Source organism: Oncorhynchus tshawytscha, linkage group LG07 (genome assembly GCF_018296145.1).
Source record: "Oncorhynchus tshawytscha isolate Ot180627B linkage group LG07, Otsh_v2.0, whole genome shotgun sequence".
In the NCBI taxonomy this organism is placed as follows: domain Eukaryota; kingdom Metazoa; phylum Chordata; class Actinopteri; order Salmoniformes; family Salmonidae; genus Oncorhynchus; species Oncorhynchus tshawytscha.
The window spans coordinates 34,226,595-34,243,037 of NC_056435.1; the positions used below are offsets into that span (position 1 = coordinate 34,226,595).

The window sequence follows — 16,443 nt, forward strand, 5'->3', positions numbered from 1 at the left end:
TGAAGGCTATTTTAGGCTTAGGGCTTAGGTTTAGGGTTAGGGTTAGAATTAGGTTTAGGTTTAGGGTTAAGTTTAGGGTTGTGGTTAGGATTAGGATTAGGGGTTAAATTTAAGGTTAGGGTTAAGTTAAGGGTTAGGGTTAAGTATAGGTATAGTTTATGGAAAATAAAATCAACTGTTATTTCCCCACAAGGATAGTAAAACAAACATGGTGTGTACAGATACTGGCATGTGGGAGGCTGTCACTCAGCTGTAATTAGAGGTAGTCTCCTACTGTCCTCCAGTACCATCTGAATGTACCCAACCAACAGTCTGCATTTTTTGTGTGCCTGTGTTTGTTTTGGCTTGTTTGATCTGACTGTTTGAATCTGTTCCTGCATCTATTAATGATGATGTGTTTTTGGTGTGTACTATATGAATGCAAGTGTGTATATTCTTGTTTGGTGAGTGTGTATGGGATTCTCTGTGCTTTTGTCTGCTTCTTATGTGTACTACATTAGTTACTGTGTCTGTGATATTCTGATTTTGTATGTGGCGTGATGCTCTCTCTCTCTCTCTCTCTCTCTCTGTCTCTCTCTCTCTCTCTCTTTGTGTGTGTGGTGTATTTCTCTCTGTGTGTGAGTGTGTGTGTTTGTGTGGTGTGTTTGAGCTCACTGCCTGCCTCTCTGCTGGATTCTTCTCTCTGAAGCTATGTGTGATGTAGAGGGGATCACGTAGAGCCTGGGGGTAGGTTAGCCCACTGTAAACAATGAATCTGTGACAGAACCCTGGCCCTCACATCTCCTCTCCAGCAGGTCTTTAGACAGGGTTAGGGGACACACACACAAGGGCCACTAGGGGCCACCTTAGGGAATCTCCCTCTGACCGCCCCCCTCTGTTTCCCCAGGAGCCGTCGCTGTGTGAGAGGAGGAAAAGGAAGTGCAGGCGAAAGAGGAAGAGAAGGAGGACGTGTGTGCAGTCATGACATTGACCCTCGTCCCATAGAGCATCCTGCTCAGATCAAGACTGACCAGAAAGGAGAAGGACAGACAGGAAAAGAAGGTAAGACTGGTTCTATTTCATTGTCTCCTCCTTTTTGAAGACACCTCTCCTCTCTTTCCTTTCAAATACTTTTGTTTTTTACCCCCCCTCTCCCTGTCACTCTGTCTCCCTGCCTCTCTTTCTCCCTGTCTATCTCTCAGGATGAAGCTGTGGGGGAGGTCAGCTTGGCCTTTGCAGGTGGCCCTCCTTGTTGCCGTGGTGATGTTCTGTGGTCGCCAGGTGTCTGCTGGCAGCCGTAACCATCGGGGACAGACAGGTACAGTAGGCCCTGCTCTCGCCCTAAACCCCACATGAGGTTAATTAGATTTTCACTGATGCCACATGTGTGCTACGAGTCTGTCATTAAGCATGCCTCCTCAGTGACACTTCATTTGTCCCCATGACAGCACACTGGGACCTAGGACCTGTTTTTGAGGCTTGCGTACTAACACCACTTCATTGGATAACACAGCCCACAGCAAATAGCATTTTAACTGTCATCTGCCAACTATCAGAAATGAGTGAGTTTGTGATCTGAGATCCATTCAGGGTAGATAGACGGTGAGGCTATAATTCCTACACCATTTCCCTTTGCTTGACGCATAGATGGTTTAGTGCTACTGTAGGACATACATGTATAGACTTGTAGTGATGCCTGCCTTAGTAGGAGAGTGTGAAAACTGGCCCAGTAATAAGTATATTAATATGCATGACTTAAACTGGCCCAGTAATATGTTCTCCTCCCAGAACTGACCCCACCCACCCTATTTCCATTATCACTCCCCTCAGAGAGAGACCCTGGCCAGGGCTAAAACATGTCCGCCACCCAACACTAATTGACACCCACAAGCTAAGGCGCTGTGATTTGCATAATTCATTACCATGGTTCCCCTCGTGGCCACAAAAGTGACCAACACAACCCCATCAATATTTCAGAATGCCAGGGGGTCGTCATGGGGACAGTAATGCTGAGTCATAGCCTCCCGCGGCATGCCCGGTCCCAGCTCCCTCCTAGCACCCTACACCTCCCTCAGGGTCACTGTTTCTCACTTAATTAGGACTATTTCCTTAATTATCCCTTGCCATTTTTTCTCTCTTCCTCAAGTTTTTGCCTGGGATCCAAGGTAACCTTTAGCTGGCATAGAAATGCCACCAGCATCTAGTGCCGGTGACTGATGCAGGCGCTGGCGAGGCAGTGTTTGTGGCGTCAGGGCGAGCACAGCGCTAATTGCAGTCCCAGTCTGTTGTGAAGGTCAGCTGGGGTCTTCTCTCCCCTCTGAATTCGCACGTTGCTTTTCTTTCCCCAACAACAGCAGCCAGAAGACTCAGTTCCTACACTGCAGCAATTCGTTAGAGCTTTTCTACTAATTGGGGGAAGTTTAGGACTTGTTTGCTGTTACGCTGCATGTAATACAGCAAGGAATTTTAAGGGAGAAAAATAATTGGTCTGGCCTACAGCAAATAGTATTTTCACTGTCATCTGCAATGCATTTGTTTCCCTTTGTTTTTCACTTAGTTTCACTGTTCCGTTATTTATAGTATTATACGCTGTGCCGTTTCTTCTGGTTCCATGTCCTGTCCTATCACATGTGGCCACATGGTGGCTCCAGAGGTGAAAAAATACCTCACTGAAGTGATGCTGTTTTTTCCCTTAGGCTCATTTACACAATGTCATCCACAGTGGCACTCTGTTACTTTGAAGGTGCTCACCAGGAAACAGTAACACACAGGAACGGAGAGACTAAATCTCATCCATCCATAGAGGGAAGCTTTGACTGACACTTGTCAGGAAGAATAGATAGGAGACATAGCAGCAGCTTTTTCTCTTGTTTCCTGTTAATGTTCGCAGGGCGATGAAAGACAGTCGTTTGGGGGCAGAATAGTCTTAATATTTTGTCTGTATAATGTCCCAGGATCCGTGTGTACATTCACCATAACTCACAAATAAAACCATGATCTGTGAATACATTGAAATGTTTCACAAACAAAACTTTGATCTGTGAATATGTCAAAATATTTATTTAAAATAAAAAATGAAATATCACATTTACAGTATTCAGACCCTTTATTCAGTACTTTGTTGAACCACCTTTGGCAGCGATTACAGCCTTGAGTCTTCTTGGGTATGATGCTACAAGCTTGGCACACCTGTATTTGGGGAGATTCTCCCATTTTTCTCAGCAGATCCTCTCAAGCTCTGTCAGGTTGGATGGGGAACGTCGCTGCACAGCTATTTACAGGTCTCTCCGGAGATGTTCGATCAGGTACAAGTCTGGGCTCTGGCTGGGCCACTCAAGGACATTCAGAGACTTGTCACGAAGCCACTCCTGCGTTGTTTTGGCTGTGTGCTTAGGGTCGTTGTCCTGTTGGAAGGTGAACCTTCACCCCCAGTCTGAGGTCCTGAGCGCTCTGGAGCAGGATTTCATCAAGGATCTCTCTGTACTTTGCTCCATTAATCTTTTCTTCGATCCTGACTAGTCCGCCAGTCCCTGCCGCTGAAAAACATCCCTGCAGTATGATGCTGCCACCACCACACTTCACCGTAGGGATGGTGCCAGGTTTCTTCCAGACGTGACGCTTGACATTCAGGCCAAATAATTCAATCTTGGTTTCATCAGACCAGAGAAACTTGTTTCTCATGGTCAGAGTCCTTTAGGTGTCTTTGGGCAAACTCCAAGCAGGCTTTCATTAGCCTTTTACTGAGGAGTGGCTTGTGTCTGGTCACTCTACCATAAAGGCCTGATTGGGGTGCTGCAGAGATGGTTGTCCTTCTGAAAGGTTTTCCCATCTCCACAGAGGAACTCTGGAGTTCTGTCAGAGTGACAATCGGGTTCTTTGTCACCTCCCTGACCAATGCCCTTCTCTCAATGCCCTTCCCTGCTCAGTTTGGCCGGGCGGCCAGCTTTAGGAAGATTCTTGGTGGTTCCAAACTTCTCCCATTGTGTTCTTGGGGACCTTCAATGGTACACTTCCCCAGATCTGTGCCCGACACAATTCTGTCTCGGAGCTCTACGGACAATTTCTTCAACCTCATGGATTGGTTTTTGCTTTGACATGCAGTGTCAGCTGTGGTACCTGATATAGACAGGTGTGTGCTTTCCAGGTCACGTCCAATCTATTTAGTTTACCACCGGAAGGATTACTATCAAGGATGATCAATGGAAACAGGATGCACCTAAGCTAAATTTCGAGTCTCATTGGACAGGATCTGAATACTTATGTAAATGTAATCTTTTGTTTTTTAAAATTTGTAATACATTTGCACGCTGAGGTCTGTCCAACGCTGGTCCGACCAAGCTGACTCCACACTCCAAGACTGCTTCCATCACGTGGACTGGGATATGTTTCGTATTGCGTCAGATAACAATATTGACGAATACGCTGATTCGGTGTGCGAGTTCATTAGAACGTGCGTTGAAGATGTCGTTCCCATAGCAATGATTAAAACATTCCCTAACCAGAAACCGTGGATTGATGGCAGCATTCGCGTGAAACTGAAAGCGCGAACCACTGCTTTTAATCAGGGCAAGGTGACTGGTAACATGACCGAATACAAACAGTGCAGCTATTCCCTCCGCAAGGCTATCAAACAAGCTAAGCATCAGTACAGAGACAAAGTAGAATCTCAATTCAACGGCTCAGACACAAGAGGCATGTGGCAGGGTCTACAGTCAATCACGGACTACAAGAAGAAATCCAGCCCAGTCACGGACCAGGATGTCTTGCTCCCAGGCAGACTAAATAACTTTTTTGCCCGCTTTGAGGACAATACAGTGCCACTGACACGGCCTGCAACGAAAACATGCGGACTCTCCTTCACTGCAGCCGAGGTGAGTAAGACATTTAAACGTGTTAACCCTCGCAAGGCTGCAGGCCCAGACGGCATCCCCAGCCGCGCCCTCAGAGCATGCGCAGACCAGCTGGCCGGTGTGTTTACGGACATATTCAATCAATCCCTATACCAGTCTGCTGTTCCCACATGCTTCAAGAGGGCCACCATTGTTCCTGTTCCCAAGAAAGCTAAGGTAACTGAGCTAAACGACTACCGACCCGTAGCACTCACTTCCGTCATCATGAAGTGCTTTGAGAGACTAGTCAAGGACCATATCACCTCCACCCTACCTGACACCCTAGACCCACTCCAATTTGCTTACCGCCCAAATAGGTCCACAGACGATGCAATCTCAACCACACTGCACACTGCCCTAACCCATCTGGACAAGAGGAATACCTATGTGAGAATGCTGTTCATCGACTACAGCTCGGCATTCAACACCATAGTACCCTCCAAGCTCGTCATCAAGCTCGAGACCCTGGGTATCGACCCCACCCTGTGCAACTGGGTACTGGACTTCCTGACGGGCCGCCCCCAGGTGGTGAGGGTAGGCAACAACATCTCCACCCCGCTGATCCTCAACACTGGGGCCCCACAAGGGTGCGTTCTGAGCCCTCTCCTGTACTCCCTGTTCACCCACGACTGCGTGGCCACGCACGCCTCCAACTCAATCATCAAGTTTGCGGACGACACAACAGTGGTAGGCTTGATTACCAACAACGACGAGACGGCCTACAGGGAGGAGGTGAGGGCCCTCGGAGTGTGGTGTCAGGAAAATAACCTCACACTCAACGTCAACAAAACTAAGGAGATGATTGTGGACTTCAGGAAACAGCAGATGGAACACCCCCCTATCCACATCGATGGAACAGTAGTGGAGAGGGTAGCAAGTTTTAAGTTCCTCGGCATACACATCACAGACAAACTGAATTGGTCCACTCACACAGACAGCATCGTGAAGAAGGCGCAGCAACGCCTCTTCAACCTCAGGAGGCTGAAGAAATTCGGCTTGTCACCAAAAGCACTCACAAACTTCTACAGATGCACAATCGAGAGCATCCTGGCGGGCTGTATCACCGCCTGGTACGGCAACTGCTCCGCCCACAACCGTAAGGCTCTCCAGAGGGTAGTGAGGTCTGCACAACGCATCACCGGGGGCAAACTACCTGCCCTCCAGGACACCTACACCACCCGATGTTACAGGAAGGCCATAAAGATCATCAAGGACATCAACCACCCGAGCCACTGCCTGTTCACCCCGCTATCATCCAGAAGGCGAGGTCAGTACAGGTGCATCAAAGCTGGGACCGAGAGACTTAAAAACAGCTTCTATCTCAAGGCCATCAGACTGTTAAACAGCCACCACTAACATTGAGTGGCTGCTGCCAACACACTGACACTGACACTGACACTCAACTCCAGCCACTTTAATAATGGGAATTGATGGGAAATGTAAATATATCACTAGCCACTTTAAACAATGCTACCTTATATAATGTTACTTACCCTACATTATTCATCTCATATGCATACGTATATACTGTACTCTATATCATCGACTGCATCCTTATGTAATACATGTATCACTAGCCACTTTAACTATGCCACTTTGTTTACATACTCATCTCATATGTATATACTGTACTCGATACCATCTACTGTATTTTGCCTATGCTGCTCTGTACCATCACTCATTCATATATCCTTATGTACATATTCTTTATCCCCTTACACCGTGTATAAGACAGTAGTTTTGGAATTGTTAGTTAGATTACTTGTTGGTTATTACTGCATTATCGGAACTAGAAGCACAAGCATTTCGCTACACTCGCATTAACATCTGCTAACCATGTGTATGTGACAAATAAAATTTGATTTGATTTGATTTGATTTGAAACATTTCTAAAAACCTGTTTTTGCTTTGTCATTATGGGATATTGTGTGTAGATTGAAAATATTTAATACATTTTAGATTAAGGCTGTGAAGTAACAAAATGTGGAATATTCAGGTGGTCTGAATACTTTCCGAATGCACAACTTTGCTCTTTTTTTTGTATGAGAAATGTATTCTGAATGTAATCGTTTAGGCCTGGGCATAGCACTATTACAGCAACCACTTTAGTTGTTAATGATTTTGTCAATGCTTTACACACTAAAATCAAATGTGCTGCTTTGTTTGTGGACTTGTCAAAAGCTTTTAATTTTGTTGCATCATGTTGTTTTATTGAATAAGTTGTCCTCGATAGGCCTGAGTTCTGATGCCTCTTCATGGTTTCATGAATATCTTAGTAACAGAACAAAGGCCATCGTGACTGAAATACTTCCACATTTTTTGAAGTATTTTAAGGTGTTCCGCAGGGGTCGATACGAGCACCTGTTCTTTTCACTATTCATATAAATGCTATTGGCCAATACATTAAAAAATAAAATGTAATCTATATGCAGATGCTACTAATATGTATGCAATTGCCCGACTGCTGACCTGGCTGTGACAAGACTACAGTACCATTTTGCAGTTGTGCAGGAAGCCCTTACTGATTTAAAACTCATACTTACTATGAGTTAAAACTAAATACATGTTGTTTTCAAGTTCTCTGAAGATTGTCTCAGATGGATTACATCTTTACTCATCAGATGGTTCTATAATCAAAAAAGTCCCTGCGTACTTGATATTTGGATTGACAGTGATTTATTGTTTAAAAACCATATGACTAAGATTGTTAAGAAACTAAGATTTAATGTGGGCTTTTAAATATATATTTTTTATACAGAAACAGATCTTGTCTCTTTCTATTCAGCAGGAAGCAGATTGTGCATTCAACATTTCTACCTGTTCTTGATTATGGTGATACTATTTCTGACCGACCGCCTTGATTCGGTCTTATGTAGCAAAATTTGAATAAAAGCATTGGATAAAAGCAGAAACACAGAGCTTCAAAATGGTATATCATACACTGCATTTGAGGAACAATATGAAAGTAATTCTGCTTGAAAGTTGATAAACTTGTAACCTCACTTTTTAGAAAAAGGCCTTTGAATATTTTGGTACCTACTGGTGAGCTCGTCTTTGTCTAAACCCAGCATCGTTCACACCCTCTTAAGCTTTAGCCTCAACCTTCTCTTTAAGGGATAATCCAAGCATTCTGTACTAACAACACCAGTCAAGCACCCAAGTTTACTGGCTAATTTGCTAGCAACTTCCAGACACAAATGAGAGAACAGCTCACTGACCGTTACTTTCCCTAGCAGAGCTGGTTGTTATCCAGAGCGTTGGTGACTGCAACTGTGCTGCTGGTTACATTTTATGCATAATTGTAAATTCGTCAGTTATTCTGCACTCTGGCACACTCAGATGAGAGTGCTCTGATAATTGGAGTAGATAGCCAGATCGAGATTACCAGCTACGTCTATCAACAGTTGTCGCAGAGACATTCTACTGAAGGGTTTGCTTATCAATTAAATCTGGTGTGCCAGAGTGCGCTCTAGGCGTTCATAAATTCAGAGCGTTGTCAGATTGTCCGTTTGTAATTTCAGGGCGTTTCGCTCTTGGAGAGTTCAGAGCGCACACTGGACGCTCTGGCCGAGGAGTAGGGTTGCTTGTGCTTCTAGTTCCGACAGTGCAGCAATATCTAACAAGTAATATCTAACAATTCCCCAACAAATATCCAATACACACATATCTAAGTAAAGGAATGAAATAAGAATATATAAATATAAATATATAGATGAGCAATGTTGTGTGGCACAGGCTAAGATGCAATAGATAGTGTAGAATGCAGTATATACATATGAGATGAGTAATGCAAGATATGTAAACATTATTAAAGTGGCATTAATAAAGTGACTAATATTCCATTTATTAAAGTTGCCCATGATTTCAAATCTGAATGTAGGCAGCAGTCTTTCTGTGCTAGTGGTGGCTGTTTAACAGTCTGCTGGCCTTGAGATAGAATCTGTTTTTCAGCCTCTCGGTCCAAGCTTTGATAAACCTGTACTGACCTCGCCTTCTGGATGGTAGCGAGGTGAACAGGCAGTGGCTCGGGTGGTTGTTGTCCTTGATGATCTTTATGGCCTTCCTGTGACATCGGGTGCTGTAGGTGTCCTGGAGGGCAGGTAGTTTGCCCCCGGTGAGGCCTTGCACAGACCGCACCACCCTCTGGAGAGCCCTGCAGTTGTGGGCGGTGCAGTTGCCGTACCACACGGTGATACAGACCGACAGGGTGCTCTCAATTGTGCATCTGTAAAAGTTTGTGAAGGTTTTAGGTGACAAGCCAAATTTCTTCAGCCTCTTGAGGTTGAAGAAGCGATGTTGTGCCTTCTTCACTATACTGTCTGTGTGGATGGACCATTTCAGTTTGTCAGTGATGTGTTCGCAGAGGAACGTAAAACTTTCCACCTTGTCCACTGCTGTCCCATTGATGTGTATAGGGGGGTTGCTCCCTCTGCCGTTTCCTAAAGTCTACGATCCTTTCCTTTGTTTTGTTGACATTGAGTGAGAGGTTATTTTCCTGACACCACACTCTGAGATCCCTCATGTCCTCGCTGTAGGCTGTCTCGTTGTTATTGGTAATTAAGCCTACTACTGTTGTGTCATCTGCAAACTTGATGATTGAGTTGGAGGCATGCATGGCCATGCAGTCATGGTTGAACAGGGAGTACAAGAGGGGCTGAGCACACACCCTTGTGGGGCCCTAGTGTTGAGGATGAGCGAAGTGGAGATGTAGTTTCCTACCTTCACCACCTGGAGGCGGCCCGTCAGGAAGTCCAGGACCCAATTGCACAGGGCGGGGTTGAGACCCATGGCCTCAAACTTAATGATGAGCTTGGAGGGTACTATGGTGTTGAATGGTGAACTATGGTCAATGAACAGCATTCTTATAAAGGTATTCCTCTTGTCCAGATGGGATAGGGCAGTGTGATGGCGATTGCATCATCTGTGGACCTGTTGGGGCGGTAAGCAAATTGAATTTGGTCTAGGGTGACAGGTCAGGTGGAAGTGATATGATCCTTGACTTGTCTCTCAAGGAACTTCATGATGAAAGAAGTGAGTGCTACGGGGCGATAGTCATTTAGTTCAGTTACCTTTGCATTCTTGGGTACAGGAACAATGGTGGCCATCTTGAAGCATGTGGGTACAGCAGACTGGGATAGGGAGAGATTGAATATGTCCGTAAACACACCACCCAGCTGGTCTGCGCATGCTCTGAGGACCCAGCTAGGGATGCAATCTGGGCCGGCAACCTCGCGAGGGTTAACACATTTAAATGTCTTACTCACGTTGGCCACGGAGAAGGAGAGCCCACAGTGCTTGTTAGTGGGCTGCGTCGGTGACACTGTATTATCCTCAAAGCAGGCAAAGAAGGTGTTTAATTTGTCTGGAAACAAGACGTCGGTGTCCGTGATGTGGCTGGTTTTCCTTTTGTAGTCCGTGATTGTCTATAGACCCTGCCACATACGTCTCGTGCCGTTGATTTGCAGTTTTTTTTGTATGATTGCCTTGCAGAGGGAATAACTACAATGTTTGTATTTGGATATATTCCCAGTCACCTTTCAGTGGTTAAATACTGTGGTTTGCGGTTTCAGTTTTGCAATGGCAGTCAAGCATCCAAGCTAACTGGCTAACATTGGCTTGCTTTTTAGCTACTTCCAGACACAAATGTGAGAACACCCCACTCTGACCATTTTACGCTCCCTAGCAGAGCTGGTTAGGCTGTTTTCAGTTATCCAGAGCATTAGTGACTGTAACTGTGCTGCTGGCTACATTTTAACACTGGTCATATTCAACGGATGTTGAGCATTCGTAAATTCATCAGTTATTCTGCGCTCTTGCACACTCAGACGAGAGTGCTCAGGAATCAGAGTAGATTGCCAGACTGAATTTACGAATGCACCCGAAATGGTTACTTGCATAGTGGAGTCTTTTGTAAAGACATGTAGCTAACTAGCTAGGTAAACAATTAACCATAATCCCAACTCATAATGTTACTATCCTGCATGAATCTGCAGGTAGCTAACCAGCCAGGGTCAATTTTAGCTGGCTAACATTAGGCTGTAACTAGAAAAGCAAATGGCTCTGAGATACAAATAATAAGATCATACACGTAATGGTAGATAGCGAGCCAGCCGCTAACGTTACCTAGCTGGATAACAGTGCACTTCAACCTGAAATGAAAATTACTTTCTGTCAAAATTAGAAATGTGTAATATATAAATGTGTCTAGCTAGACTATCTTACCCGTGCTCTGAAATCAGAGTAAATAGCCAGAGCGAATTTACCAGTTATGTCTATCAACAGTTGATGCAGTGACATTCTATTGAAATGGTTACTTGCATAGTGGAGTCTTTTATTCATATTAACTTCTTGCGTCGAGCAATCCCGTATTCGGGAGCGTAATCATAGCCTCAAGCTCATTACCATAACGCAACGTGAACTATTCATGAAAATCGCAAATGAAATGAAAGAAATATATTCACTCACAAGCTTAGCCTTTTGTTAACAACACTGTCATCTCAGATTTTCAAAATATGCATTTCAACCATAGCTACACAAGCATTTGTGTAAGAGTATTGATAGCTAGCATAGCATTAAGCCTAGCATTCAGTAGGCAACATTTTCACAAAAACAAGAAAAGCATTCAAATAAAATAATTTACCTTTGAAGAACTTCGGATGTTTTCAATGACTCTCAGTTAGATAGCAAATGTTCATTTTTTCAAAAAATATTATTTGTGTAGGAGAAATCGCTCCGTTTTGTTCATCACGTTTGGCTAAGAAAACCCCCCGAAAATTCAGTCATTACAACGCCGAACTTTTTTCCAAATTAACTCCATAATATCGACAGAAACATGGCAAACGTTGTTTAGAATCAATCCTCAAGGTGTTTTTCACATCTATTCGATGATAAATCATTCGTGGCAGTTGGGTTTCTCCTCAGAAGCAAATGGAAAAATACATGCAGCTGGAGATTACGCAATAATTGCGACGGAGGACACCAAGCGAGCACCTGGTAGATGTAGTGTAAAATGGTCAATCTTCCAATGATATGCCTACAAATATGTCACAATGCTGCAGACACCTTGGGGAAACGACAGAAAGTGTAAGCTCATTCCTGGCGCATTCACAGCCATATAAGTAGACATTGGAACACAGCGCCTTCAAAATCTGGGGCACTTCCTGTTTGAAATTTCATCTTGGTTTCACCTGTAGCATCAGTTCTGTGGCACTCACAGATAATATATTTGCAGTTTTGGAAACGTCAGAGTGTTTTCTTTCCAAAGCTGTCAATTATATGCATAGTCAAGCATCTTTTCGTGACAAAATATCTTGTTTAAAACGGGAACGTTTTTTTATCCAAAAATTAAAAGAGCGCCCCCTATATCGAAGAAGTTAAGACATGTAGTTAGCTAGCTAAACAATGAACCATAATCCCAACACATGACGTTACTACCCTGCATGAATCTGCAGATAGCTAACCAGGCAGGTTCAATGTTAGCTAGCTAACATTAGGCTATAACTAGCAATGCAAATGGCTCTGATATAATGTTAGCTAGCAAGCCAGCCAGCTAACATTAGCTAGCTAACAGTACACTTCAACTTGAAATGAAATCACTTTCTGTCACAATTTGAAATGTGTAGCTATCTAAAAATCGCATTTTGATTAAACTGCTCTCCTGTGTGACCCACGACTGCTCTCAAACTGCTCTCCTGTGTGACTGCTCTCCTGTGTTTCCTGAAATGAGTCACATTTATCAAAGTGCAGCTGCCTCTACTCTTAAACACTTGGATGCTGTTTATCATAGCTCCCTCCGTTTTATCAAGGGAGACAATTTTATTACTCATCACTGTCTTCTTTACCAAAAGGTTGGCTGGACCTCTTTGAAGTCCCCTAGATCACATTATTACGCTCTTTTTGTTTACAAAGCCCTGCTCCACAAACCTCCGACTTACCTAACTATCACTGTTAAGATTTAAAATGACAAGTTATTAAACCCCTTCACAGGGTTGGACATTCCGGGAGACTCCTTTGGTGTCTAGTTAGGTAAATCAGCCTTTAATTTCCTTGCACCTTACGTGTGGAATGATCTACAATACACCTGGAAATAGGAGGAATTGATGCCTCTAGGGCAGTTGTTCCCAAACATTTATAGTCCTGTACCCTTTCAAACATTCAACCTCCAGCTGTGTACCCCTTCTAGCACCAGGGTAAGCGTACTCTCAAATGTTGTTTTTTTGCCATCATTGCAAGCCTGCTACACACACACACTATACAATACATTCATTAAACATAAGAAGGAGTGTGAGATTTTGTCACAACCCGGCTCGTGGGGGAAGTGACAAAGAGCTCTTATAGGACCAGGGCATTTAGCTCTTTATTTAGCCTTCTTACATATAAAACCTTATTTGTTCAATGAAGATTGTGAATAACTCACCACAGGTTAATGAGAAGGGTGTGCTTGAAGTGATGCACATAACTCTGCAATGTTGGGTTGTATTGGAGAGAGTCTCAGTCTTAAATCATTTTCTGCACACTATCTGTGCCTGTATTTAGTTTTCATGCTAGTGAGGGCCGAGAATCCACTCTCACATAGGTATGTGGTTAAAAAGGGCATCAGTGTCTTAACAGCGCGATTTGCCAAGGCAAGAAACTCTGAGTGCAGCCCAATCCAGATATCTGTCAGTGGCTTCTGAAAAAAATTCAACTTTCACATAAACGCTTGTTGCAATTTGGATGAGGCTCTCTTGTTCAGATATCTGTAAGTGGACTGGAGGCAGGGCATGAAAGGGATAACAAATCCAGTTGTTTGTGTCGTCCATTTCGGGAAAGTACCTGCGTAATTGCTCACCCAGCTCACTCAGGTGTTTCGCTATATCACATTTGACATGGTCCGTAAGCTTGAGTTCATTTGCACATAAAATATCATGCAATGATGGAAAGACCTGTGTGTTGTTCTTATTAATGCAGACATAAAAGAGCTCCAACTTCTTAAAAGTGGAACATGAATTGCATCATTCAAGTCATGAGTGAAGTTGTTTAGTTTATTGTTCCCTGGCCACTCTCTGAAAGTCAACCTCAGAGTTTCGTTGGGATTCACCATTGCAGAATTTTCCAGTGGAAAAATAATCTCAAAATTATGTAAACAAAGATTAGAGATCCACACCCAGATTTTGAGGCTGAAATGTACATTCCAGTTGTAGATGTTAGGAATTTAGGAATATTTGCACACAAATCATTCTACATTTGTTTAAATTGCTGATTTATTTGTGAGCTATGTTGAATATGTTTACTGATCATGGATTTATTTGTGACTTATGCTGAATATATATATACAGCTGAATATATATACATATCATGTTTTTTTCTTAAATAGATAGACATATTCACAGATCATGGTTTTATTAGTATAACATTTGAACGTATTCACAGATAATGGTTGTCTTAGTGAAATCCTTTGATACATTCACAGATCACGGTTTTATTTGGGAGTTATGGTAAACGTACACATGGATCGTGGGACATTATACTGATAAAATATTGCCCTCATACAGTCAGGGCCGAGTCACTGTCTTTGTTCGCTCACAGTAACGGTCTCTATCCACCAACAACAGTATCTGCTTGTGTGGTACTTTGGCCTTCTGGGTGTTCAATGCACTGAAAATACACAGGTGCACGCAAACACACACACAAACACAGACACACACAAACTTTTAGTCCTCTATGGCCCATCAAACAAACTCTTGCTCTGCACATATAGGTCAGTGCAGGTCTCTCAGGCTGAAAACCAATTTGTGTTGCGTGTGCTGTTTTGGGGTCTTGATCAAGCTAGACATTAAGTTTAAGGACATAGAGAAGCCAAATCATCCACCCACCTGCCGGTGCTCTTAAATGTTTTTTTTTCCTGGGGGTTCACCTTATTAAAACAAAGAACTGAGAACACAGTGGACTTTGTCATCTTCGCTAATCACTTTAAACAGGACATGTAGGGCAGCTACACTGTTCCCTGACATCATTATGGTCCTCCCACTGGGTAAGAGCATCTCTCCTCTCCTCTCCTGGACCTTAGGTTAAGGCCCCACCTTATTAAAGTCCATTAGCCCATAACTGGAGATATACTGTACACCTTTCTGCAAGGTCACTTTCAGCAGACCAGACCCTCACTCCAATAATGTCTGATCCTCTAAGTAAAGATGCATCACAATCACTCTAAACAGATGCTGTTGGAACATACATATTGGTAATAACAGTGGCTATCCCCTCGTATAAGCGGGACTAAAATATCACGTGTGTGAACGTAACCGGGTGTGACTGTGTGCGTGTACGTGTGTGAGAGGGTGTGTTTTTTCCTCCTTGACAAACACTGATTTGCTGTCACAGTGAGTGGGTTTTATTGGGGATAGATTTGTGTATAAATGAGGTCTCTGCATAGGACCACTCAGCCGTACAAACAACCTGTGAAATTAGAATAAATCTGTGGACGGGGCCTGATCTGGGCCTGTGAAACACAGATAATGTTAGCCTGATTGATGGGCTGTGCAGTATAGGACCGTTCACAACTGAGCTGGAGAGAGATTGGAGAGGAAGAGTGGTAATGCAGGATAAGAAGGTAGGGAGTGGGGGAGAGGAAGGTAGGGTGTGGTGGGAGTGGGGGAGAGGAAGGTAGGGTGTGGTGGGAGTGGGGGAGAGGAAGGTAGGGTGTGGTGGGAGTGGAGGAGAGGAAGGTAGGGTGTGGTGGGAGTGGGGGAGAGGAAGTGAGATTAGGGTTGAGAATGGGGATCAATGGGTAGATGGAAAACAGGAGAGATGGTAGAGATGGTTAGAGGTGTGGAAGAGGAGGATGTGGATGTGACGGGGGAATGGGGAAGATAATAGCATTTACTCTAACAGGGTTAGTTCATATGGAAGACAAGGTAAACGTGTGAGGCAGTGGAGCCATGTTGTGATGTTCCTCCATTTTACAGGAGAAAATATATCCAGACTTGTTCTGTTTATCGAAAACAAGATTTGTTTTCGTAGTCATTCTGATTTTATGAATTAAAGTTCTTATCGTTTCAATTCTGTAATTTTCTTGGATGGAGCTGCAGTCTGTGTCTGTCCCTGGAATTGACTGAACTCCCTTAGACAGATATAGCAAATGTCTGGCCTTCCATTGCAGACATGCTTGTCAGTTATTGACAGGGTAAGGACAGGCTTTTTGATAAATTGCACATGGTCTGGGCCACTTCTGTCTGTCAGAATACATCAGTTGACTGGCTGCTCAATCAGTTCAAGTTAGAGCTGCTTAGTTTGCCGCCCAGAAAACGCTTGCTTGGCTGCCACAGGAATAGACCCAAATAGCCATGCTTGAAATTTATTTTTCTTTCAGCCTGAGCTGAGGTTTATTACATTAAGACTGCCATAACACCATTTTGTGTAAAATGGCGCTGGAGAAGAAGGCAGACGTTCAACGTGTCCCCAGCCAATTGTGTTTTTTTGTTTGTTTATTTGCGTTGTTTGTAACTTATTTTTTGACTTATTTTGTACATAATGTTGCTGCTACCATCTCTTCTGTCTGAAAATAACTTCCAGACATCAGGACTGCGATTACTCACCA

General features: G+C 43.7%; 1 protein-coding gene across 1 annotated transcript in view; it reads left to right on the top strand.

Annotated features, from left to right (window-relative positions):
• LOC112254429 (chemokine-like protein TAFA-4) overlaps positions 1–16,443 on the top strand; it is a 50,064-nt gene that overhangs the window by 13,247 nt on the left and 20,374 nt on the right. Inside the window, exons 2-3 of the mRNA XM_024427010.2 lie at positions 887–1,041; positions 1,182–1,297. Coding sequence (XP_024282778.1) covers positions 1,183–1,297 — 115 coding nt within the window. The 5' untranslated portion in view covers positions 887–1,041; position 1,182. The remainder of the gene's footprint in view (positions 1–886; positions 1,042–1,181; positions 1,298–16,443) is intronic.